Source organism: Monodon monoceros, unplaced genomic scaffold (assembly GCF_005190385.1).
Source record: "Monodon monoceros isolate NGI ecotype Baffin Bay Population unplaced genomic scaffold, NGI_Narwhal_1 Super_Scaffold_18, whole genome shotgun sequence".
In the NCBI taxonomy this organism is placed as follows: domain Eukaryota; kingdom Metazoa; phylum Chordata; class Mammalia; order Artiodactyla; family Monodontidae; genus Monodon; species Monodon monoceros.
Window position 1 is genome coordinate 93,325,551 of NW_021703774.1, and position 27,144 is coordinate 93,352,694.

General features: G+C 37.1%; 1 protein-coding gene across 7 annotated transcripts in view; it reads right to left on the bottom strand.

Annotated features, from left to right (window-relative positions):
* Positions 1-24,345, bottom strand: part of SLC35A3 (solute carrier family 35 member A3) — a 30,536-nt gene extending 6,191 nt beyond the window's left edge. The window contains exons 1-9 of one of the 7 annotated variants that reach the window (XM_029228148.1): positions 18,519-18,586; positions 18,324-18,401; positions 15,802-15,909; positions 10,999-11,203; positions 8,249-8,403; positions 8,049-8,171; positions 5,935-6,106; positions 1,810-1,928; positions 320-453 (exon numbers count right to left, since the gene is read on the bottom strand). In XM_029228148.1, coding sequence (XP_029083981.1) covers positions 320-453; positions 1,810-1,928; positions 5,935-6,106; positions 8,049-8,171; positions 8,249-8,403; positions 10,999-11,185 — 890 coding nt within the window. In that variant the 5' untranslated portion in view covers positions 11,186-11,203; positions 15,802-15,909; positions 18,324-18,401; positions 18,519-18,586. Of the gene's footprint in view, positions 1-180; positions 454-1,809; positions 1,929-5,934; positions 6,107-8,048; positions 8,172-8,248; positions 8,404-10,998; positions 11,204-15,801; positions 15,910-18,323; positions 18,402-18,518; positions 18,587-24,072 lie in introns of those variants that run through there. The other 6 variants (XM_029228147.1, XM_029228149.1, XM_029228150.1 and 3 more) reach the window with 6 other exon arrangements.
* Positions 24,346-27,144: the final 2,799 nt, after the last annotated feature.

Consider the following 27,144-nt stretch of genomic DNA (forward strand, 5'->3'; position numbering starts at 1 on the left):
GCCTGCCGATGCAGGGGACATGGGTTCGTGACCCGGTCCAAGAAGATCCCACATGCCGCGGAGCAGCTGGGCCCGTGAGCCATGGCCGCTGGGCCTGCGCGTCTGGAGCCTGTGCTCCGCAACGGGAGAGGCCACGACAGTGAGAGGCCCGCATACCAACAAAAAAAAAAAAAAAAAAAAAGAAAGATAGTTAAATGAATCTTACTATATTTCTTCAAAAGTTGTAATAGAACAAAATTTTTCAGATTAGATCTTATGAAGGACTCTTATTTTTCTATATACTTTTGGAGGTTTAAAGAAATAGAAAAGAATACACTACCTGGTTGGTACGAAATCTTGTAGCCAAAAATAAGATATTAGTGTTGATAATATTATGGACAGAGAGGTTGCAAATCCTTTTAAAATATTATCCGCATACTTAATAACAGCAGCTATTACAAGGCCTCCCAGTGCCTGCAGAAGTTTTAAAAGATTATTTTAAAAAATAAACATATATAAAACTGCTTTTCTAAACAATCTCAATGAAGCTTCAGGCTTTGTCCTATAACCTAATCCCATTAAAGTCAGTGATTTTTATTAAACATCTCATAACAAATGGACTTATAGGTTTTGTTCAGTAGCCCCCTTATTTCAAAAGGTATCTGACAAAGTAACTACCAGCATAATCTGGTAGAGGACACAACAGTGAGAGGACCGCGTACCGCAAAAAAAAAAAAAAAAAAGAGTGAAGAACTTTCTACCAAATCCCTCTCAAATTCCAAATTGTGGCTACTTAAATAACAAAGTTTTACCATATCTCATAGTTTTGTTTTCTACCGAACCCTACATATCAGCTCCCAAGTCTGGGTTACCCACTTTCACTGTACCTTTTCAAATGGTAGAAGCTTTATGAGAGAAAGTCACAAATTATGCCAAGTGAGCTCACTACAAATTGATGTTTGAGTCCTGGTATTTCTTAGCAGTGTTCTCATTCCCCTATTTACTCCCTCATACCAACTGTACCAAACCTTTTAAATTTTTCTCTTTAGCCCCTCTTAAGGAAAGAGAGCTTCCCTCCTTGATAGGATAAAAGCCATCATACATCAACTCTCCTGACTTACCCTATCTCTACCTCAAATTTTCTCTGAATTTTCACTACCCTTGTCTCCTTTTCTCCTATATTAAAAATAGAAGTATCCTTCCTGCTTTCAAAACACAACTATCCTTTGCCACCTTCACCCATCCTCCCTAAGGGACCTTGTTTCTTACAGCTTCAAATACCTCTAGAGAAAGGCTTTGTGAAGGCAGAGACTTCTATCTTCATTTTTGTATCCTCCAGAGTACTCAGTAAGTATTTTTTGAAGATGAAATTACTCAACCCTTGAATAATTTCAAGTTATAAGCCGAGGTAATTTGATAGGAGTACTCCAATATGTAACCAAAATATAAACTATAAACTGTTACAGATTTAAATATCTAGATCTGCTTCTTGAGCCTGAAATAGCTGACCACAGACTTCCTGTAAAATGATCAAAACAGTAGAAAAATTACAAGTTATATTTGTCTTCAGCTTTCAACTTTTATTCTTAAACTTGCATTTTCGATATGTTAAATTTAAATACCATAAAGTTCATTCATGATTCATTTTCAAGTAAGTTTTCATTACAGCATTTAGATCAGTTCTATTTTAACTTCCCTTAATAAACTAGAGATAATGAGAGTACTGATAGGAGGGACCCTTCTTCCTCATATCAGTATATCATAGCTACTATGATTCTCTATATTAAAATAAAATTTATTAGCATAAATGTAAGACTTTAAATGCTTTACCTGAAGAACAACAACTATCCAGGTCAGCCAGTTATACCCCTGAAAAAATCCATTCTTTGATACCAGTTCTCCATCATAAACATATACACCCATTAATCCAAATATACTCCCAAAGAAACCTAAAATAAAAGTAAAGTCTATGTCAAACATCATTTAGTTTACCTGAAGAGATATTTTTCTATTAACATTCCAAATAATTTTAAACTTAACTTTTCCTTTTCAATAAAATTGGACTACTTTAAAATTTTTTTACTTGTATAATTATATAAACTTAAGAAAAATATACTTAGTACTATATTATGACTGTAATATAGACATGGGAATATATAAAAGAACAGAGATTACCAACTTTGGAGGACTGAAAAAATATAATGTATACATTCCAGGACTAAATGGCTCTCCCATTCAAATATTTCTAAAATGCTCACTTTTGGTGTATTTCATTGTATCTTATATCTTCCTATTTGCTAGATCTAGATTTTCATATATTCACATTCATACATGCAGATATAATAGCTCAGGTATGTGGTCCAGCATTTTCCTTTATTTAGAAATTTTGGATGTACAATAATTAATAAACAAAAAATTAGAGCTAAGAAACAGTCAGCCATAGGCAACATCATAATGTTGTTATTGAAGTCTCACTGTTAGGGAAAGTCAGCTCAGTGAGAGCCTGAAATGTGTCTTATTCACTGCTGAATCCCTTACTTCTACCACAGAGCTTATCACATGACTACTGGATCTAAGATTTCCTGGAGCAATCCTAAACTATGAATAAAGAAATGGATATTACAGGGGTCATCTCTTTGGGGCAGTCTGTAGTAAGATATGCAAAGAGTGCAGGGTAAAGCAATTTTTTATAAAGCCACAACTACTCAAAGTATTCCACAGTGAAAAAGAACTAAAAGGGATGTGAAATGTTCTTTCTAAAATTTTATTTATGCCAACTCTATTATTTTAATATGTCTAATTTAGAACATGAAAATAATACTGGTATAATACAAAATCACAAAAAGAAACACTTCCAAGGGTATTATTCATTTCTTTTTTAATTATAAAAATAACACTTGATAATTATAAAAAATGTATAGAGTACAGAAGAGTACACACATGTCAGTATGTACAGATCTACTGCATTCTTTCTATCAGTTGCGTAATATTCCATCGTACGGACAATAACAGTATGAAATACACATATAATGCCACATGCAACAAAATGTACTAAGTGCTTTATGTATGTTAACTCATAACAACCCTATGAGGTGGACACTTCTAGTTCGTTTTACAGATGAACAAACTGAAGCAAAGAGAGGTTAAATAAACTTGCCCAAACTCATGTTGCTGGTTAGTGATGGATTCAAGATTTTAATCCAGGCAGAGTGGTTTTGAAGTCTATGATCCATTTAATCATATTGATAATTTATTTAACCAGTATTCTAAATGTTTTCTATTTTTTACAATTGTAACCAATGCTGAAATGAATAAACTTGGACATTTATCTTTGTTCTCTTGTATAAATATTTATATCTGTAGGATAAATTCTTATCCAGACATGGAATTTTTACATTAAAGCTGTAATTTATTTAAAATTTTGTTATATATTCCCAAATTGAGATCCAATAAGGTTACATCAGTCTACCAGTTGCCCCTCCATATTCGCAGATTTTGCATCCACAGATTCAACCATCCGTGAATCAAAAATGTAAAAAAAAAATTCCAGAAAGTTCCAAAAAACAAAACTTGAATTTGCCGGCACAGCAACTTATTTACAAAGCATTTACACTGTATTAGTATTATAAATAATTTAGAGATGATTCAGTGTATATGAGAAGATTGCATAAGTCATATGCAAACACTATACACCATTTTATACAAGGGACTTGATCATCCATGGCAGTCCTGGAACCAATCCCCCACAGATACCAAGGGAAGACTGTACTCCTAGCAACCTAAGGTAACAAGAGTTCCTGCTTCTCCATTCTGTGGCTAATATTGGATCTTATCAATTAGCTAATCTTTGACCGTTGATGTTTGAAAACTTCTATACATTGTTTTGTTTTTGTAATCTCGAGTTCTATAACTTATTTATGTATCCTTTTCAAAACTTTGAGTTATTACCATTACCATTAGGTTGTGTTATGAGGTCAAACCAAAGAATAAGAAATCCATGAAATACCACAGAATCATGAGTTCTGACCTTTCATTTTTATCTTAAAATCGAGAAAATTTGGGGTAACTCATACAAACCTGAATATTTCTTTCTTTTCTGATATTTGCGTATTAATGTAAATAGCTGACATAAGTGCTTAGGCACTAATAAAGCACAAGGCACTTTATTCTAAACACTTTACATGTATTATCTCATTTAATCCACATAGCAACATATGAAATAAGTACCATAATTAACTATATTTTATAGATGAGGAAGCAGAGAGGAAGGTTAAGTAAGCTCTGTAATGCCACACACGTGGTAGGTAATAAAATCAGGATTTGGGGCTTCCCTGGTGGCGCAGTGGTTGAGAGTCCGCCTGCCGATGCAGGGGACACGGGTTCGTGCCCCGGTCCAGGAAGATCCCACATGCCGCGGAGCGGCTGGGCCCGTGAGCCGTGGCCGCTGAGCCTGCATATCCGGAGCCTGTGCTCCGCAACGGGAGAGGCCACAACAGTGAGAGGCCCACGAACCGCAAAAAAAAAAAAAAAAAAAAAAAAATCAAGATTTGAGTGGTCAGACTACCAAACCAAGAGTTCTTAACCACTATGCTATAGATATACTCTTTCTGAAATGGTGAATGCTTTTCAAGTCTGAACTTGCCTTCTAGACAAACTGAACAAAGGGAAGCTAATTTAATTTTGTTTTCAAAAATATTTACCTTGAAGTTATTAAAAAAAAACACACGATACATTTCTACAAATTTTGCAGAGAAACAAATAAATACTATGAGATAAAATGAAGGTTCAGTCTGTTTGTCATCATATTATGTGAAAACAGCTGAAAGGATGGACTTTAATCAAATTTTGAAGGTTTGTCTTAAAATACAGGCCATTAGGATTACAGACAATTCACTGTATAGGGCCTGGAAGGGCCTGTTATGACTGCTATCAGGAAACATGGTATAGCTATTAAGCTGATGTGAAGAAAAAAACAGTGGCTTCAAAGAAAAAAAAAATGGTTTCAAAGATGAGCTCCAAAGTCACAGGGACAGAGGCTTAAAACAGAACATGTTGATTTGCAGTTGAGCTGCTTCTCACATGTAGCATCTTCCAAAATGAATATGACAAGAATACTAAATTCTGAAATCTTTGTATGAGGAGTTAAATGTTACAGTACTGTATACAAATAGTTTAAATATCTATTCAAAGGCAATCTCTTTTTTCTTTTAAACTATTCACCTTCAGTTAGAAAAATGCTGTAGTATTTAAAAGCTAAAATGTAACAATTTGAAATAAAAAAGCATAATAAGATTTTAAAGAGACAATTTCTTCATTTCAAACTTGCTCCATTTAAGTATCTATTTTTTCAGCTTTACTGAGGTATAATTGATAAGTAGAATTCTAAGACATTTGAAGTGTACATTGTGGTGATTTGATATACAACATGGTGACTGTAGCTGATAACACTGCATCATATAATTAAATTTACTATCTTTTTTTGTTTTTTTTTTTTACTATCTTAATCTCTTTTTCCAGGAGGAAAATATGTTAAGTTATTTGCAACATCTGTGGAAAACATAGCAACCAAAGACAAAGGCTCCAAATGGTGAGGACAGAAACAGGCTTCATACATTCTTATGAGCACAGACCCAAAATTCCATATTCTTGAAAAGACATTCATTTAAAATACAGTTTGTCAAAAGGCAAAAACCCTGACAGATATTTGCATCAACAGCAACTTTTATAAAAGGTTTATTTAATTAAAGATACATAGGACTTCCTGGCAGTCCAGTGGTTAAGATGCTGTGCTCCCAATGTAGGGGGCACAGGTTCAGTCCCTGGTTGGGGAACTAAGATCCTGCATGCTGTGTGGTGTGGCCAAAAAATTTTTAAGAAAAACAGGAAAACACAGAAATCTTTAAACATAACAATATAATCCTTTAAAAATAATATTAGAAAACATTTAAAACTTACCAAGTTGAATGTTTCTTATCCACACTGATTGTTTGGTTTCTTTTAAGATTTTCTCAAAGTAAACCCCAGCAAAGCCACTTGAAAAACATGCTGTGAGAACTGCCATGAGGCCTACAAATTGTGAGCCAGCTGAAAGTTCCTTAGAATTAAGCTCTTGAGAATCTGAGGGCCACTGAACAAAAAGAAAAACAAAATTGAAGTTTAATTCCTATAATATTTTACAAAATACATATTTAGAGTCCACTCTTAGACCTTAAGGTAAAAATGCAGCCAATACCATCCTGGGGGATTGCAGAGAAGAGCTTTTGAAAGAAAAACTTAGAATCATTTTTTTTTTCCCCATAGTGATATTACTGTTGTAATTTATAAGTTCAAAAATACCCTAAAAAAAAGAACAAGTATAATAAACGCACAGATGCACAAAATAGCCTCCACAAGCAGTTCAGCTGTAGAAATTCAGAGTGTGAAGTGTTGGAGCAGCAAAAATGAGTATGGAGCTGATGTTTCATTATGGAAGGTCCATTTCATGCTAACCATTCTGAGCTTTATTCTGTAGATCAGTGTTCCTAAAACTTCACTTATTTCCCTATCATCTTCATGGTTTTTGTCAAATGTATGTTCTCCCTAAACTACTACTTGATATTTTAATTTAAAATACCTCACTTTTTTTTGTTTGTTTTTTAAAGAAGATGTTGGGGGTAGGAGTTTAGTAATTTATTTATTTATTTATGGCTGTGAGGGCTTTCTCTAGTTGTGGCAAGCGGGGGCCACTCTTCATGGCGGTGCGCGGGCCTCTCACTATCGCGGCCTCTCTTGTTGCAGAGCACAGGCTCCAGACGCGCAGGCTCAGTAGTTGTGGCTCACGGGCCTAGTTGCTCCACGGCATGTGGGATCCTCCCAGACCAGGGCTCGAACCCATGTCCCCTGCATTAGCAGGCAGATTCTCAACCACTGCTCCACCAGGGAAGCCCTAAAATACCTCACTTTTAAAAACTGAATACCGACTTTACCTTACCTTAAGCAGAATCTATGAAAATATGGGTTTGATATGCCAATTATATTTTTCTAATAACCACTTAAATAACTATTAGAAATATTTATTCAAAATATACATACCACACTCTGAGGAAAGTGATTGTAGGGGAGGGGGGCTTTGGACGGCAGTAGATTGACATGATTGGATTTCTTTTAGATAGACCACAGTGGTGACTAAGTGGAGGCTGAATTGTAAGACAGAAGTTAAAAAAAAAAACAATTAGGAGGCAAAAGATTACTTGAGACACAAAGAAGGCTTGAAATGTGGAAGTGTTAGAGACAGACAAGGACAAAATCAAGAAGTATTAGAAAGCAGAATCAGAAAGTCTTAGTGATTGACTGGATGTACAGGCTAAAGGAAGAGTCTAGGACAACTCTCAGGCTAAGTAAATCATGACTGGAAAAAGCAGAAATAAAGAACAGGTTTGGTGGGGAAAAGGTAAAGTGCAGCTTTGGATACACTGAGTTTATAAGGCCTATTGAACAACCAAACAAAGATGTCCAATGTGCTTTTAGATATATAAATCTGAAACTAGAGGTGATAACCAAAGCTGATGACACAGACCAAGAAGCTATCAGCATATGTGTTAATAAAAAACTTCAGAAAGAATGAAATCTCCAAAAATAAGGAAATAATTTAAGAGAAATAACAAGCCTATCAACAACACAATATCTAATGGGAATATCAAGAAAGAGGACCCCAGGAAGGAAACCAATAAGGAATCATTAGAAAGATGTGAAAAGAACCAGGAGCAAGTGGTATCAGGGAAGCTGAGAGACAATAGGAAGGGAGTGGTTGATCTCAATGTCCAGATACTCAGTAAAAAACAGCTTTGTTTTACATACAGTGTCTTATTTCCCTAAATAGACTGTTCATTTCTTTACGTCGGATAATTTGATTCTACTTCTTTGTGTCATTTACAGTCCCAATGTAGTATCTTGCTCAAAAGAAGCCCTCAAAAAATGTCAGTTGTAAGAATAAGCATTAATTTTCTTCAACAAATAACAGAACGTATTTTCCAAAATGAGGTTCTGAAACTGTGATAAAAGTAAAAGTTATACTTATCTTGAATAGTTACCTGTACAAAAGCAACTCCTGTCATCAAAATTACTAGGGAGAGCCACTGGTACACACCTAATTTTTTACTAAGCATCGATACAGAAAATAATGCAGTCGTAAGAATTTTCAACTGATATGTGACCTGAAAAAGAAAACAGCTAATATTATTGTTTGTTTCTTTCTTTCTTAGAAACACTACTAGAAATGTATTTTAAATACCTGATAAGTAGCTGCATCTAGATTTGACAGTGCCACATAGAGTAAATTATTCTGAAGAGTATATATCCCTGATGGAATAGCAAGTTTAAGTGTTTCCATAGGTTTATTAAGAATTTCATCATGTAGTATTCGATTCAGTGCTCTTAGACTACATTCTAGAAAAAACATGAAATGGACAAAATCAATAATTAAGTAACTCCAAATAAGTTACATACTGTCTCTGAAGTCCTCAGTTTTTTCACCTGTAAAAAATGGAAATTTGGCTACATGTTAAGATCCTTTTAGGTCTAAAATATACAGACGTACCTCAGAGATATTGCAGGTTCATTTCCAGACCACTGCCATAAAATGAGTATCAAAATAAAGTGAGTCACAAGAATTTTTTTTGGTTTCTCAGTGCATATAAAAGTTATATTTACCCTTTACTGTAGTCTGTTAACTGGGCAATAAGATTATGTCTAAAAAAATAATGTGCATACCTTAATTAAAAAATACTTTAGGGCTTCCCTGGTGGTGCAGTGGTTGAGAGTCCGCCTGCCGATGCAGGGGACGTGGGTTCATGCCCCGGTCTGGGAAGACCCCACATGTCACGGAGCAGCTGGAACCATGAGCCGTGGCCGCTGAGCCTGTGTGTCCGGAGCCTGTGCTCCGCAACGGGAGAGGCCACAACAGTGAGAGGCCCGCATACCGCAAAAAAAAACACAAAACTTTATTGCTAAAAAAATACCATCATCTGACAATGGAGGGTTGCCACAAATCTTATATTTGTAAAACACACAATATCTGCAGTGAAATAAGGTATACCTATACCTTTAATGATGCTAATATTTCAAATATTAAATATTATAAGGTAGCATATTAAGAAGAGCATTATCTTTATATATACATATATCTTTCATTGGGAAATAAATCAAATAGATTATATATATACATATGTATTTATGATAACCAAAACCTCAAAGTATTAATTTGTCAACCAAGTATTCTTACTTTATCATAGCAATATTATAATATTGATACCTTGTATTTTATAATGTATTTTATCATCAGCCATTAATGCCAATTAATAATTATGAAGACTTTAATCATAAAAAGAAGGATATCAGGAGGTGGGTTTGGCTCAAACAACAGAAAACCCAACCAACAGTGGCTCAAACCCATAGGGATTTGTCTCACATGTCATGAGTCCAGGTCAAAAGCTGCTACAGCAGCTCCGTGATGACATCAGGGACCTAGCTCTCTCTGTATATATATTGGCTTTTTATTTTCATGCTTTTCATGTATTGTCTACGTGATTTTTTGCAACAGATTGCCAACTGACTGATGCACCTCTGGTTCTTCTTTCCGGAAGGAAGAAAGAGGAGGAGGAAACAGTGGGCTAACAGGCATCTTCTTCCCGCTCACTGACCAAGACTGTATGTTGCATAACTACTCCCTGCTGCAAGGGAGCTGGAAAATCAATTATTTTCTTTTATATTCTCCACATTAGATATAAGAAAGTGAGAAAGGAGTTAAAAATGGACTCTGAGCTAGCCAACCCACAGTATCAATCACAAAAAAATGTCCAAAGAACTTTGAGATATATAAACCCCCAAAGAAGGGAGAAATTCTAAGGAACCCTACCACCTTACCAACAATACACTTCACAGATGATTTTCTCTCGCAACATAAAACTTGCAAACTTTATGAAAACCGTTTTAAAATGAAAATACCTTTTTAAAAATTAATTTTTATTGCAGTTTAGTTGAGTAACAATGTTGTGTTAGTTTCCAAAATGAAAATAACTAAAGAATGCTACTTGATATTCAGCCTTTCCTGACTAAAATAATGGTAAAAAAAATTATGTAAGTAAAACAAAAGTTACCAAAAGATTATTTTAGTTTTAGCAGAAAAAATATAAAATATAAGCTCATCTTTAAAATTAAATTTTTAAATAATTAATGCTGTCACATATTTTTCTCATTAGCAGTATGAGGGTAGTGGAATTGAGTCTTGTGGCTTTAATCTGATTTCTCTGATTGCTAGAGAGGTTGAACATCTTTTTATACATTGATTGGCCACCCAGCTTTTCTCTTCTGTGAGTTGCCTATTTATATCTTTTGTCCCTTTTTTTGTTGAGTTTCTTATCTTTTTCTTATTGAGTTGTGGGAGTTCTTTGTACATTCTGGATATTAATTATTACCTGTGATGTAAATATCTTCTCTCAATCTGTTGCTTGTCTTCTCATTTGGTTTGATATATAAAAACATGAAAAAGTCTGTTTTTCATTTTAATGTACCCCCAAATAATCTAACCACATGGAGCCCTAACTACTGGACCACCAGGGAATTCCCTCAATAAAGATTTTTTTTTTAAAAAACTATATCAAATTAGTCACTGCTGGACTAATCATGCAGCAAATAAAATAAAAAAGCCTTGACTTCAGTAAAAAATTATTACTCCTCTAAATTACTTATTCTCAAATTATTTTTAATGCAAGAAACTTTGTTTCATATTTACAGCATTAACCACAGGACATGAATCATAACATAGATAAGAATAAAATACCTTTATTACTAGACTAAAACCATCTTAATAAAATGAAAATTGAAATGTTCGTCAATAATGCAAGTGTTCAAATGTGTAGTTACCTATATATATATGTCATATATATAGGTACCTATACATATATACTATATATATATATCACATGTGAATAACTCCAAAATAATTAAATAAATTGCAATGACTTAAAAAACCTAGATACCTACTGCTGTCTTTGTAGACTAATAAAATGCAGGCCATTATCTTCCAAAGTTCAGCAACAACCACGGCTGTAGATGACAGATAACGAGGCCCCTCCTCTTTTAAAGTCCTAGAATAACGCATCGTTAGAACCAGACTGGTAGTCTGAAAGACCAAAATTCCCAAGGAAAGGTATTTTAGGTTGGCTGACATTGTTTTATCTTCATTTGCCTGAAAAACAAAATACACAGGGCAAATAAATAGAAAATACAGAAATTATAAATATTTTAAAAACCAGTAAAAAAAAAAAAAAAAAAAAAACCAGTAAGAGATGTCTGGTTCCAAACAAGATAAAGTGCATTCCATCCTATTCTTCCTGCTAATTACAACTATAAACCTTGGACCAAAGACAAAGCAACTACAAGGAGACTCTTGTAGAAAAGAGACTGGCTAGAGACTGCAGATCTTGAGTGATTAAAAAATCTTGAGATTTTTTGCCATTCATGTATCTCACCCTGGGTGTGACAGCAGTTTACAACCTGGAACCACCAACAGGTGTAGGTCAACAACAAAAAAGCCGTAAGAAAAAACCCACTGTCTCCAACCAAAGGACTGGGAAGACAGCAGCCCTGAAGGATGCAACCCTCCCAAATGGGTGCTGTATAATCTATGGGGCAGAGCCTTGCTGACCATCCCAACCCTGCAAAAATGACAACAGAGGTGGTGGCCCTCCCATCCCCCACCAGGATGCAGCCACAAAGACTATGGGGGCAGAGCCCTGCCAACCATTCCTGCCCTACATAAGGTGAATGTCGGCGAAGACGCAGCACCATTCCTCCCTCTCCAGTGGCTGCCTACTAATATAGACGATTTAAGTAGGAACCAAGGTCTCATAACACTCAAAATGTCCAGGATACAATCCAAAATGAGTATACTCATCATTCCAAAAGACAGGAAAAAAAATCTCAACTAGGATGAATAAGGACAAATCAACAGACAACAACAACATATAGTTGATACAGATGTTGGAATTATCAGACAAGAATTTTAGAGAAGTTACTACAAAAATGCACCAACCAACAGGCAATTATAAACATTCTTTAAATAATTTTAGACTTACATAGTTGAAAAAAATAGAACAGGAGTTCTCATGTACCCTCCACCTGGCTTCCCCCAGTAATAAAAGTAGCAAAGTTTCTGTATTTTTCCTAAAGCAATTTAATATTAACTCTAAGAGACTCACTTTAAATATGAAGATACAAATATGTTAAAAAGTAGAAGGATGGAAAATGATAAAAGCCATGAGGAAAATAACTATGAGAAAGTTGGAGGGGTTAGATTAATATCAGGCGAAACAGATTACATAAGAATTATTTTTAGAATTAAAGGACACTTTGTAATGATAAAAGAATCAACACATCAGGAAGATATATAACCATTATAAATGTATATGTGCTAGTAACATAGCTTCAAAATACATAAAGCAAAAACTGACAGAACTAAAAAGAAAAACAGGTAAATCCAGTCAGAATGTGAGATTTTAACCCACCTTTCCCAGTAATTCCTAGAATATACACACACACAAAACCCAGTAAGAATATAGAAGATTTGAACAACACTATCAACCACTGTATGTAGACTTGGAGATGCTCCACTAAGATCCTCCTTCAAGGAAGGACTTAACGTAGTGTGCATGATCATTCAACTGCCTCTCCACCCCAGGTCACATCCTTTGCTTCAAATTCATCCAAAGATTCAATCTCAAACAAAATCTCTGAAGGACTTTTTTGGTAGAAATTGATATTGATTTTAAAATTTATAGGAAAATACAAAGGACCTAGACCAGCAAAACAATTTTGAAAAGGAAGAATAAAGTGGAAGGAGTTAAACTACTGAAATTCTAGACTTACTATAAAGCCCTAGTAATTAAGACTGATATCGACATAAGGACAGAAGAATAAGTCAATGGGATAGAATGAAGTCCAGAACAGGGACTTCCCTGGTGGTGCAGTGGTTATGAATCTGCCTGCCAATGCAGGGGACACGGGTTCGAGCCCTGGTCCGGGAAGATTCTACATGCCGCGGAGCAACTACGCCTGTGCGCCACAAATACTGAGCCTGTGCTCTAGAGCCCATGTGCCACAACTACTGAGCCCACGCGCCTAGAGACCGTGCTCCACAACAAAAGAAGCCACCGCAATGAGTAGCACCCACTCGCCGCAACTAGAGAAAGCCCACGCACAGCAACAAAGACCCAACACAGCCAAAAATAAATTAAATAAATTTATTTTTTAAAAAGCTAAAACTATAAATATTCAAGAAGAAAACATAGGAGAAAATCATAGCCAAATAAAAATAGGCCGAGATTTCTTAGGATACAAAAAGCACAAACCATAAAAGAAAAATATGGAAAAATTGGACATCATCAAAATTTAAATCTACTCTTCCAAAGACACTGTAAAAATAATGAAAGGCAAACCACATCATGGGAGAAAATATTCTCAACACAAAAATCTGACCATGGTCTTGTACCTAGAATGTATAAAGAACTCTTAAGACACAATGAGTAGAAGACAAACAACCCAAATTAAAATGGACAAAAGATTTCAATAGATATTTCACCAAAAAAAGATAAATGAATGGCTAATATGCACATGAAAAGATGTTCAACATCACAGTCATTAGAGAAATACAAATTAAAGTCACAATGAGATAACATTATACACCTATTAGAATAGCTGAAATCTTAAAAATTGATGCTACCAAGTGTTGAAGAGGATTTAGAGCAAATAGAACTCTCAACTTTGCTAGTGGGAATGTAAAATGCCACAACCACTTTATCAACCAACTATCTCATTTTTATAAATCTGCATTAGCAGAAGAATCCTAGTGTGAAATAAAATTATAGCATTTTAGAAGTGGAAGATGCTTTAGAAATCATCTAGTACAATATCTTCATTTTAAAATAAAGAAAATAGTGAACAGAGAAGTTAGATGACTTGTTCAAGGTCTTATAATTATTAATTGAAAATAACAGTTATAAAGTTAAATATCAAGTTCTGCAGATCCCATTACAAGCTACTGTAGAATTTCAAAAGACTTCCCGGTGGCCTTTATCTCTGTATAAAAGGAGGACAAGTTGCCAGCAATCTGCATTTGGCACATGCATCTGATTTTCCTGGAAAATGTCAAACAATTATTTCAAACCTGTTCAAGAAAGTCTTTTGTTTATTCTGTACAACTAAGACCATAATGTTTGTGTTATAACAGCAATACTCTGATTTATTTTCAAATGAAAATTTAAAGGTCAGATTCTAAGCCAGGATACACTATTTGTACAATTTTGCTTTTCCATTTCCAAGTACATACAACATCAATATAAACATTCACTGTGATAATACAGTTCGTAATATTTTTAGTCTCTCACAATGTTTTGTTTTGTTTTTCTAAGTCTGTGAGATAATAGGAAAACATATATATTGGTCTCTGGTGCTGGCTCCTGACATAGGCCTCCTGAAACACTTGTAATTTCCTAAGTGATAAGAGCACTAGGAGCATCTTTTGTTCTAATATTTGGTCTTTGACCCCAGTTCCTGACACAGGGCTCCTGAAACCCTTGTAATTTTCTGGGTGATAGAAGTGTCTTTTGTTCTAGTGAGGCAAATTTGGGCAGGCTTCTGAAGAGAGCTGCTCACCAGAAAGAACAAGCCATGATTAGAAGCTTGGAATTTTCAGCCCCATCCCCCAAGCTCCCCTACTCCCCATCTCTTGAGAAGGCAAAAGGGCTGAAAATGGAGTTAATGATCCATCTTGCCTACATGATGAAGCCTCCATAAAATCACAATACTATAGGGTTCAGAGGGCCTCCAAGTTGGTGAACACATCCACACAGGGAAGGTGAGGCACCCCAATTCCATGGGGACAGAAGTTCCTGTGCTGGGGACCTTCCCAGACCTTGCCCTATGTATTTCTTCATCTGACTGTTCATCTGTATCCTTTATCATATCCTTTAATAAACTGGTAAACATAATGTTTCCCTGAGTTCTGTGAGCCACTACAGCAATTTAATCAAACATGAGGAGAAGGTCGTGAGAACCTCTGATTTGTAGTCAAGTCCAAGTCAGACAGAAGTTGTGCATAACCTGAGGACCTACTACTTGTGATTGGCATATGAAGTGGGGTGGGAGCAGTCTTGTGGGACTGAGCCCTTAACGTGTGGGATCTGATACCATCTCCAGACAGACAGTGTGAGAATTGAAGTAGGACATCCAGCTGGTGTTGCAGAGAATTGCTTGGTGTGGGGAAAAACCTCACATACATGTGATGACCAGAAGTGTCAGAAGTGAAGTATTCTGTATGAGGAATAGAGGAGACACACCGGAGGAAAGAACGGCGTTGCTTTTCTAATATGAAGTCGAGAAGTAAAATACATGCAAACACATGCTCATTTGCACTAGATCATGTGTAAAGAATTACAATTTAATTTACAATTCTGCCTAAGGGAAGAAAAAACTCAAAGTGAAAAAATTCAAAATACTAGCATTTCTAAGATATACAAATACTTAGTTTGGTTGGAGTACAATATAGGTAAAAGTTAGTACTTTCACTTAGTACAATATAGGTAAAAGTTAGTACTTTCACTTAATACAACCCCTAAATGCAAAGCAAATACATAAACACGAAATAGACCAAAAAAAGATTATGTTCCACCTCTATAATTTACAAGAGTAACATTGTTTCTTCATTGTAAAGTCTATAATATTTTCTCATTATAACTGAAAACAATCTTTTACCAATTTCATGTTTAAGATTTAATTTCAGTCTCCTACCTTTTTTTCTCTTACCGCCAAATTCCCCTTCTTTTATCCTTTCAGGTGTTGCCAATCTTCTGGTTTCCAGATTATTCTTTGTTTCATAAAAATTTCCTATCCAAGAAACTTTTATATCAATAATAAGAAACTGTTAGGTTCTTTCACAAATGGAGCCTCATTCAGTTTACTTTCAAAAACGTCATGAACCAGTCCACAAATTACTACCCATGTTCCATTAAAGACCCCGATTACTAAGCTCCATAAACCCACTTGGAGTTCAGTGAGGCTCTCAGATTTATAGCAATGTCAAAGAGACAGGATGCTTAGATGGTCCACTTCTACCTTAACACCTAAGACCTGAAAAATGTATTCTTCCTGGTCACTAGAGTAAATGGCACTATTTCATTCGGATTGCTTTCCTTTGTTTTTGTTTGTTCTGGTTTTTCTAAAAAAAGCATTATTTTATTTACTTTAAAAAGTGGCATATTATTAGTGAGAAAAAATTAATAAACTTAAAAATTATATTAATAAGTAAAAATTTGAACCATAATCTCACCACTCAAAGACATCTAATAATATTTTGATACAGATTGTCAATTTTTAGTAAGTTTTTTGGAAATCTCTAAACTCAAGAACATTAGCAGCAAAGGTAAAATAAAGTACCTAGACCATTTCATAGTCCCACTGAAAGGATTTCAACAACTTTTGGGGATTCTTAGTTATATAGAAACTAGTCTTGTAATCACAAAGTTCCAAATTCTCCTAAAAAATAATAGATCTTTCTTGAGGGAAAAAAATGGATTTTAAAAATACAATAAAGTACCAAGAATATAACAAACATCCATGATTCTACCACCCAGAACTAACAATTGTCAATCTTGTCACATTTGCTTATCTTTCCTTTTTTAAAGGAATAAAACACAACAGTTAAAGTCCCCTTTAAGCCAAATTCTAAGTCCTATTCCTTTTCCCCTCCCCTATTATCATACATTTGGAGTATGTATTTCAGTGCGCTTTTAAAATTTTATACACCTATATAGAAATATCCGTAAGCCTAAATATTTTAATATACATACATGGTATCAAACTGTATACATTATTCAGCATCTTCCTTACTTTATTCAGCATTGTTTTGCCATCTACATTGATATACAGACCTAGTTCATTGCTTTTAATAACTCTATGTTGTTCCAACAAATAAGCAGACCTTCTATTTACCCATTCTCCTACTGATAAACATTTAAGATCCTTTCTTTTCCTTTTAAAGATTTATTTAAAAGTTTTCTTAAAAATTTTCAACAAGTAGCTACTAAATATTATATAAGCTACAAATATTTCAAGCCATTTTGCTAAAATTTAATATTGTATATGATTTCTCAGGTCTCTTCCAATTCTAATACACACACACAATTTTATTAAAGTAATTTCAATTTTTTCATCTAAAAGTGTCTCAATTTTTAAATTGTAAACTTTGAGTATACATATGGTAATACATAACATATATAATCATTAACTATTGTAAAATTATTAGTGTATAATTATTGCATAATAATACTGTATAGTTATAATTTTTGTGTATGTGTGTGTATACTATAATCATACTTATTCGATACAGTCACACTGCTAGTACTTCTAAAAGTCCTTTGCACAGGAATATTTCAGGATTTGGTTAGTCACTATAAAAGATCTTGTACTTGCTTTCCAATCATTATTTTTCTCCTGAATTGTTAAGATAAGTTTGATATTTACAAAGTTGAATTTTATTATTTTTAAATGCCATCTCACCTCTTGAAAGAAAAATGTACAACAAAAACTTCATTCATCTAATAAGCTCCATTCATTTGGATTTGATGATGACTTGGTTAGAATTGTGTGCAAAAAATATTAGTAAGCTTATTAAGAGTTCAAAAAATTTCTCAGTAATTATTTATTACTCTTAAGGGGGAAAAAAAGGTTTTTCAAACATGCTAGAAGGTATAATTTAAGTACATTTTATATGCTAATTACATATCCCTCATTTCCATTAAAGTCGCTCCCTAAGATCCCTGCCTTTACAATGCTTTGTCAGCCAATTCTGAGATACTTTACAGGCCTTAAACATTTAAAAAATATATATTACACAAAGTATATATATCATTAATGCACACTACTACTACTTCTACCCTTATATTAATCAGAGTTAGTGAGAAATTAGTTGTTTATACCATCATTATTGCACTAGATATGCATTAACTAAGTTCTGAAATATTCAAAACACTATATACTAATAATTTCTATTTATCTTTTCAAACAGAGATAGGTACTTGTAGGTAAACCTGAAAATCAGTCTGGCTACATTATATCCAATAGGTTACATGTATAATCTTTAGGTCTGTGTATGAAGCCCATTATTCTACTGAGACAATAATATCTGTATTTTGCTGTTATGTCTTCAGCCACTAAAAGTTCCACAAAACTAAATCTTTAATGTCTTTAAATTGTAATAACATTTATATAGAGAGATTGGCTCAAGATGGTGGAGTAGAAGGCCATGTGCTCACCTCCTCCTGCGAGAGCACCGAAACTAACTGCTGAACAACCATCAACAGGAAGACACTGGAACCCACCAAAAAAGATAGCTCACATCCAAAGACAAAGGAGAAGCTGCAGTGAGATGGTAGGAGGGGTGCAATCACAATAAAATCAAATCCCATACCCGCCAGGTGGGCGACCCACAAACTGGAGAACAAGCATACCACAGAAGTTCTCCCACTGGAGCAAAAGTTTTGAGGCCCGCTTCAGGCTTCCCAGCCTGAGGGTCTGGCAACAGGAGTAGGAATCCCCAGAGACTCTGACTGTAAAGGCCAGCAGGATTTGATTGCAGTACTTACGCAGGACTGGGGGAAACAGAGACACCACTGTTGGAGGGCACACACAAACTCGTGTGCACCAGGACCCAGGGAAAAGGAGGAGTGACCCCATAGGAGACTGAACCAGATCTACCTGCTAGTGTTGGAGGGTCTCCTGCAGAGGCAGCAGGCAGCTGAGGCTCACCATGGGGACAAGGGCACTGGCAGCAGCAGTTCTGGGAAATATTCATTGGCATGAGCCCTCCCAGAGAGCACCATTAGCCCTGCCATACAGCCTGTAGGCTCCAGTGCTGGGTTGCCTCAGGCCACACAACTAACAGGGAGGGAACATGGCCTCACCCATCAGCAGACAAGTGGATTAAAGTTTTACTGAGCATGGCCCTGCCCACCAGAGCAAGACCCAGTCCCTCTTAGATAGCCTCACCCACCAGAGAGCAGACAGCAGAAGCAAGAAGAACTACAATCGTGCAGCCTGCAGAATGAAAACCACAATCACAGAAAGTCAGACAAAATGAAAAGGTAGAAGATTATGTCCCAGATGAAGGAACAAGATAAAACCCCAGAAAAACAACTACATGAAGTGGAGTTAGGCAACCTTCCAGAAAAAGTATACAGAATAATGATAGTGAGGATGATCCAGGATCTGGGAAAAAGAATGGAGGCAAAGATTGAGTAGATGCAAGAAATGTTTAACAAAGACTTAGAAGAACTAAAGAACAAACAAACAGAGATGAACAATACAATAACTGAAATGAAAAATACACTAGAAGGAATCAATAGCAGAATAACTGAGGTAGAAGAATGGATAAGTGACCTGGAAGACAGAATGGTGGAAATCACTGCCACGGAACAGAATAAAGAAAAAAGAATGAAAAGAAATGAAGACAGCCTAAGAGACCTCTGGGGCAACATTAAACACACCAACATTCGCATTATAGGGGTCCCAGACCGAGAAGCCAGAGAGAAAGGACCTGAGAAAATATTTGAAGAGATAATAGCTGAAAACCTCCCTAACATGGGAAAGGAAACAGTCAACCAACTCCAGGAAGCACAGAGTCCCAGGCAGGATAAACCCAAGGAGAAACAAACACACAGAGACACACAGTAATCAAATTGACAAAAATTAAAGACAAAAAACATATTAAAAGCAATAAGGGAAAAATGACAAATAACATATAAGGGAACTCCCATAAGGTTATCAGCTGATTTCTCAGCAGAGACTCTGCAAGCCAGAAGGGAGTGGCATGATATATTTAAAGTGATGAAAGGGAATAACCTACAACCAAGAATAATCCACTCAGCAAGGCTCTCATTCAGATTTGACAGAGAAATCAAAAGCTTTACAGACAAGCAAAAGCTAAGAGAATTCAGCATCACCAGACCAGCTTTGCAACAAATGCTAAAGGAACTCCTTTAGGCAGGAAAGAGACTAGCAACTTAAAAAAAAAAATTTATACAGATTTTTAAAGACTACTAAGTACCTAAGTAATTCTGCAAATCAATTTTCCTTCTATTATAAAAACAAAAGGTTAAATTTCTAACTTAAGGTTTTCAGAGTGAGCTATATTTACATTTTCTAAACATTAGTTCTGAAATATACTCCCTAAGTATAATATTATAATCTATTTTAGGTTAATGACACAATAGAGTACATATGAAAACACACACATTTTAAAGTGCTATGCAAATATAAATTCACATTACACTAGTCAGAAACAGCTATTGGTATAAAAACAAACCTTTTAAAGTTTTTCCAAGTAAATGAACAGAAAAAGTAATGCTGACCTCAGCTGCAATTTTTTGTTCATTATCTTCCATGATGCCAAAACTTTAAAACTGCAACCTATAACCGTGTACTAAATAATGACAAAATTCATCACAACTGGCTTTACTTCTGACACTGGCATTTATATATCTTCCTGCCAAACTATCTCAGAAGTAGAGACAGTATTCTCCAAAAGTAGCAACAATATGTTGTACTTGAAGTCCATAATAATCCTGTGGAAAACCCAAAATCTTATTTATAAAAGCGAAAGAAATATGAATAAAAGGTACTTTACATTATTGACATAGTCAATTTTGTTTCTACGATAAAAATAATAAGCTCCACTAAGTTAGTGAACTTAAGTTCACTCTTAAGTGCTTAAGAAAAGCAAAATCCTGCTGGACAACACTTAACAACTGACTCTTTACATTCTATGGCTCCTATTACATTCTAAGTTAAACAACTTTTCATTGTTTCTCCTTCCTTTTCTTCCTCAAGGTATCAGGTATCTGTTTACATAAGACAATATCACTTGTATGTAAGTTAGAGTACTGTGTCAATTTTTAACTTGTTCGTTTACAGACTGCAGAATTTCCACTCCTACGTTCAGATAAAATCAACAGTACTCAAATATTTCTTCAACTTAACAAACATAAAACCTACCTGCATTCTAATTTTTAGATTATAAATTGTTCAATATTATTGTACTCTTTACATTATGTCAGTGACTGGGAAAACATAAAGACCTAATAAATATAGCCCTAAGATCCCCTTCTAATGTGAGGTGCCATGTAAAAACGTACTCCTTTCTCACCCTCTCATTTCCCCATCCCTGTGCCATTCTGCTCTACCACTTTCTGCTATGGTCACTTCCCACCACTTACAGCTAAAGGCTGATGTTAAAGGTATTCTACAAAGAACAGAGACTACTGTACAATCCGGGTAGGATCTGTAGGGTAGCAAAACTTGTCATGCCAAAATATCTCTTTGGCATGTGGGTTTATTTCAAGCTGGAAACAGTGAAGGCCCTAAAGACTCAGCAAGATCTTTGACCTTTCCCCTAACTGATAAAAAAAAGAAAAAAAAATTAGATAGAGGGCCTGTTCCCACAGTATCACCAGAGATATCTGCAAAGAATTAAGAATATGGGCTATGTGTGGTGGAGGGAAACTCTAGGCAGAACCTAGAGATCAGAGTCCACTCTGTGTCCCACTGTCTCTGCATGGCCCAGCAAATATTTATTTATCAAACTTTTGCTTTTACATCTCCATATCAATTGCTTTCCTCCCCTTTGAAGCCTCAAACCACTACCCACAACATCCTCTCTTGTCTTTAGCTGCAGATGGTATGTAAGGTGAGGGTTTCAGCCATTTTGACAAGTTACTCAGTTTTCCTGGGTCTCTCCCATGTATCCGTGTTATTAAACTTTTGTGTGATTTTTCTCCTCAATCTGTCTCATGTCAATTTAATTCTTAGACGGGCCAGAAGAACCTAGAAGAGTAGAGGAAAAATTCCTCCTCCATGACAGGTCCACAGGCACTAACCATTAGTAAGATTTCAAGATTCAGGAGATGCGGTCAGAAGTAGAAAATAAAGGTATCACACAATTCACCATCAATATTTAAATACTAACTATGGTCAGGAACTATGATGAGCACTGATACACAATGATGAACAAAACAAATATAATCTGTTTCTTCATAGAGCTTATCCTCTAGCATGGAAGACACATACTATTCAAATAATTTAAGAAACAGTATAAGGGTGTAAACTGCTATGACATGGTGTATAACAGGAAAATATAGGGAAATTATGATCCTTGTATTATTATGGTCCTTGTATTATTACTGTATCAACTTGGTTAAACTCAAACACATTTCCGCAAATCCCCTTCTCTATATGGTGCCAGGTCAGAATTGGCTAAACAGAAAACCTGCACAAGATCTGGAAGGCAGAAGTGAAGCAACAGCCATTACTCCAGACGATTCTCAGTTAAATGTGGTGAAACAGAAGCAAAGGTGCCGGCAGGTTCCAGTTATCCTCCCTTCCCTGCTTTAGGTCAACTCTTCCCAACTGCTGATAACCCTACTGAGCAACAGGTCCTAATCCTTAAAACCTGTAAATGTTACCTTATTTGGAAAAGGGAATTTTGCAGATGAAATTAAGTTAAGGATCTTGAGATGGGAAAATTATTCTGCATTAGCTAAGTGAGGCCTAAACGCCAACGTAAGTGTCCTCATAAGAGACAGAAGAGGAAAATACAGATACTCAAAAGAAGAAGGCAATGTAAAGATGGAGCAAAAAGAGATTTGAAGATGCTGGGCTTGAAGACTGGAGTGATGCACCCACAAACCGAGGAATGTTGGCAGCCACCAAAGCTGGATGAAAAAGGGAACAGATTCTCTCCTAGAGCCTCCAAAGGGCGCATAGTCCCTCTGACACTTTGATATCAGCCCAATGATACTGATTTCTGATTTTGGATCTGATTGGAGCCATGGACAGCTACAAATTTTGAAGAGTTTTGGATACTACCCTAAATAACTTTAAATTTATTCTGGATTCAATAGAGAGTCACCAAGTATTTCTGAGGGAAAAGAATACACAAGACCTCTGGCTTTAAAAAGCAGTATGGGGGGGCAGTTATTGGAAGGAAGACAGGCTGAGGGCAGCAAGTCTAGCCACTGCTATAGCATAAGTAAGAAGAGGAAAGAGAAGCCACGTTAAGCACAGGAATGAAAAAGGGAAGAAGCAAGTTGAGATGCTGAAAAAGTAGAATCAATACTTGGGAGGAAAGTTAGGACCAGAAATATAAATTTAGAAGTCATGCCTTTAAAGGAAACAACCAGAGTTTACCAGTGAAAATGAGTAAGCGCACGAAGTGAGAAACTGTACCAAAATTTCATCTTTAACTACCAAAGTTGAATGTTGATCGAAAACAAAAAACTTAACTCTGGTTCCATTTTCAAATACTACATGTAATAGAACATAATAAAAGATTCAGTCTTCTACCATAAAGTAATGACACGTGTTTTACTAAGCAAGGCCCAGTACTACATTTAATATTATTATCCTTTAATTCATTTGAACCAGCGTTCCCCGGAGTTTAGTTGGTTTAAATAAATGTTAATTAAAATGCTCCCTTCCTAAACACTCACAACCCTCTCCCAACACACACACCTGTTCTGATAGGAATCCCACCTGGCCTCAGACAGCCCTTGCCTAGGTATTAGCCTTACCAAGGGCTGCTTTTCCATTTTTTGAAGTCCCTGCGGCTTCTTCAGCGCAGCGTCCCCGTCTGGTGGCTCGGTACCTGCCACAGGGCCACACACCGAGCAGGAGCTCCGGGACAGTTCGCTGACGGAATGACCGCCAGCCTGGCCCTCCGGCCGCGGCTCCCCACGCCCCAGCCTCTAAGGCAAACACTGTGGTTTTCATTCGTTTGACACACCCCTTTCCCCGGGCCCTTTTTTCCTCTTCCACCCAGCACATTCCTCATATATTCCCTCGGACTTAACAACGTGTCACTTCATCCACTCCCACCCCTACTTAGCTAGTACTTAAAGTCTATCCACACCGTCCCCTTCACTCAGACGGATTTCACATCACTGCCCTGGCCGGAGCCACGGTCACCGGCCTCCCCGTGCCCGCAGCCGCCCAGGAGCGCGCCAGACTCACCTCCCACGCCGCTCGGCCGGCTGCGCGCACTGGGGGCGGCGGCTCAGCTCCGCCGGGCCCCCCAGGCTGCGGCGCCCGCCGGGTCCCCCGCAACCCCTGAAGCGCAGCGGCGCCCGCTCCCGCCGCCGTCGCTGCCGCCGGCCCGGTGCGGCCCAGGCGTTTCCGGGTTCCCGCGGTCCAGTCCCCCAAATGCTCCGGCTTCCTCCTCGGCCCAGGCGAATACCGTTCCCGGCTCCGCTCTGGTGGCCGCAGGTCTGCACTGGCCGGCTCCATCCCGAAGGCGAGGCACCCGGGCGGCCCCACGGGCGACCCCCGGTGCCGGCTTCACCGTCCGGGGCAGTGCTTCCTGCTGGGTGTGTCCTGAGGGGACCTGGAGGACAGAGTAACTCCAGTGGCGGGCCTCTGCCGGGCTGCCCGGTGGCGGAGGGCGCCAGGGTGTCAGACTGCGAAAGTAAAGTCAAACTCCTTTTGGGGCGAAGGACCCGGAGAGGGAGTGAGGAGGTGGATTCGGGAAGGAAACAAACCCGCTTCTAAAAATGACTGTCACTGACAGTGAAAACCAAAGAGATTCGCTGTGGCGCAGGCTGCCACCCAGTCATCTGCAAAGCTTGTTCGGTTGGAAACAGCCAATTCTCCCACCCTGGCTTAGACCCTGAGGCAGAGCCGCGCCCAAAGCAGCGCAGCCAAATAGTAGATAGAGTAGGATTGTCCCTTTCCTCTTAACACAATGCCGCTATGAATTAAGCCTGTGTCTCTTTATATTGCAAATGAGTAAAACTACGTCCAAGAAAGACAAACGGAGAGAGAGCAGTAAAATAAAATTAAATAACTGTGTTAGAGCAGAATAACTGGCTTTAAACTGTTCTGTAATATGATCTTGAGAAATTCCCCGGATGGTGGAATATATATCAGATCTTAATGTTTGTCCATATATTTTGGAAGTAAAATGTGCCTGGTGCATAATAATAATAGCTAGGCACTATTCTAAGATTAAGAGGTAGATAGATAGACAGATAGATATAGATAATATATAATGAATACATATTTATTTTAAAAATAGTAGTAATTATGTGTGGTTGTAAGGGGAAAAAAAGATTTAAAATATTTTAAAAATACACCAGCAGAAAAAGTATACCTTATGACACAAGTACAGCTTTTTAGAGAAAAAAAGACCTTTTAGTCTGTTCAAAAAGCTTTAAAATGAAAAAAAGGGACATGGAGGCACTTATTAATTACAAAACAGTAACATGTGCTTTGTCATCTTGGAAAATGACCAAAACTCTAGACAAACAAAAACAACAATGGAAATAGAGGGTTAAATATATGAGACCCACAACTGATGTAAAGATATTAGTCCCAAAACTGATGACCAAAAGAAAGTAATACTTTCATTGACCTCTCCTAGCTTTACAATTTATACTCTAACAACACTGAACAGCTTTGAGTTTCCCCATATATACCATTCATAGTACCTTTTCCTATTCCTCATGCTGTTCACTGAATGTAGAATATGTTTCCACTGCTCCTGCCTATATATATATATATATATATGTTTTTTGGTTTTGTTTTTTTTGTTTGTTTTTTTTTTTTGCAGTACGCGGGCCTCTCACTGTTGTGGCCTCTCCCATTGCGGAGCACAGGCTCCGGACGCGCAAGCTCAGCAGCCATGGCTCACGGGCCCAGCCGCTCCGCGGCATGTGGGATCTTCCTGGACCGGGGCACGAACCCGCGTCCCCTGCATCAGCAGGCAGACTCTCAACCACTGCGCCACCAGGGGAGCCCCTGCCTATATTTTTTTAAGTTAGCCCCATTCATCTCTTAATTCTCTGTTCAGATATTATCACAAACTTCAAGGCTTTTCTTGCTTCCTTCCTCCCAGGGGTCTGAACTTCTCTGTGGTTCCATAACATCTTGAGGCATCTTGTGCATATCAAAATATTTTACTTCACTGTATTGTGATCTGATTTATATATATCCTTTCTGCCCAACACTGTCCTTGAGGTCAGTGCTATCCTATTTATCTCCGGATCTCCAGCACCTAGCACAGTGCTTAGCACATAGTAGAAACTTAACACATATTTCCTGAACGGACCTGAACTGGTTGGTAATGGTGGTGAAGACAAGCCAGGCAGTACAAAAGCTCACCAGGGAAGAGTATCCAGCAGAGCCTAAACTGCAAGTCTAGGCATCCAACACATTTAAAGATTCAAGTCAGCACCCAAGGCCTGAAGCTCTTTTAGTAATAATAATCCAGTAAGGATTGTACCTTTGAGTAGTTTGCCTGTATCAATCTCATTTAACCCTCACAACAGCCCTATAAAGTAGACATTAGTACCTGTATTTTACAGAAGGAGAACCTGAGGCTTACAGATATTAAGTAATTACTGAAGCTCCCATATGTACTGAAAGGTGAACTGGGATTCAAATTCTAATTTGCCTGCCTTTAAGTCCATGCTTTCAAACAGTACACTTAGCTGTCATAGGAAGAAAAAATGGAACAGAAAAGGAGTGAGCACAGTATTGAAAAAAGGTGGCAGACAGCAAAAGTAGCAATAGGGGTAGAAGTATCAGTGAAGAACAGAGATGGCTGTGAAGGAAGAGAGAAAAACAGCAATCTGGGGCACTGGGGCAGCGGACCGGCTTTGGTGTTTCTATGATAACAGATCTGAAAGGCAAAATTTTGACACCCTAAAGACAGACAAATTAGAGTAACAAATCAGTCTAAGGGCAGCTAGAGCCAAACAGGACTAGGTATCTCACTGGTACTTGATTAGTGCTGCCAGATAAAACACAGGACACCTAGTTTAACTTGAATTCCAAATAAACAATGAATAATTGTTTAGTATATGCAATATGTGGTGTACACTGTGGAAAGGGAATGTTGCCTGCCATTCCAGTAAACAGAGTGTCGCCCACCGTTCTAGCTGTACAAGGATCAAGCCACCAGCCAAGGCAGAGCACCCCACCACTAGCACCCTGAGGGGAATTCAGGATGGAGAAAGACAGGAAGCAGGCTAGGCTTCTGGATACTGGCCTTAAATAGTTGAGATGTATATCTAAGGAATAATTTCA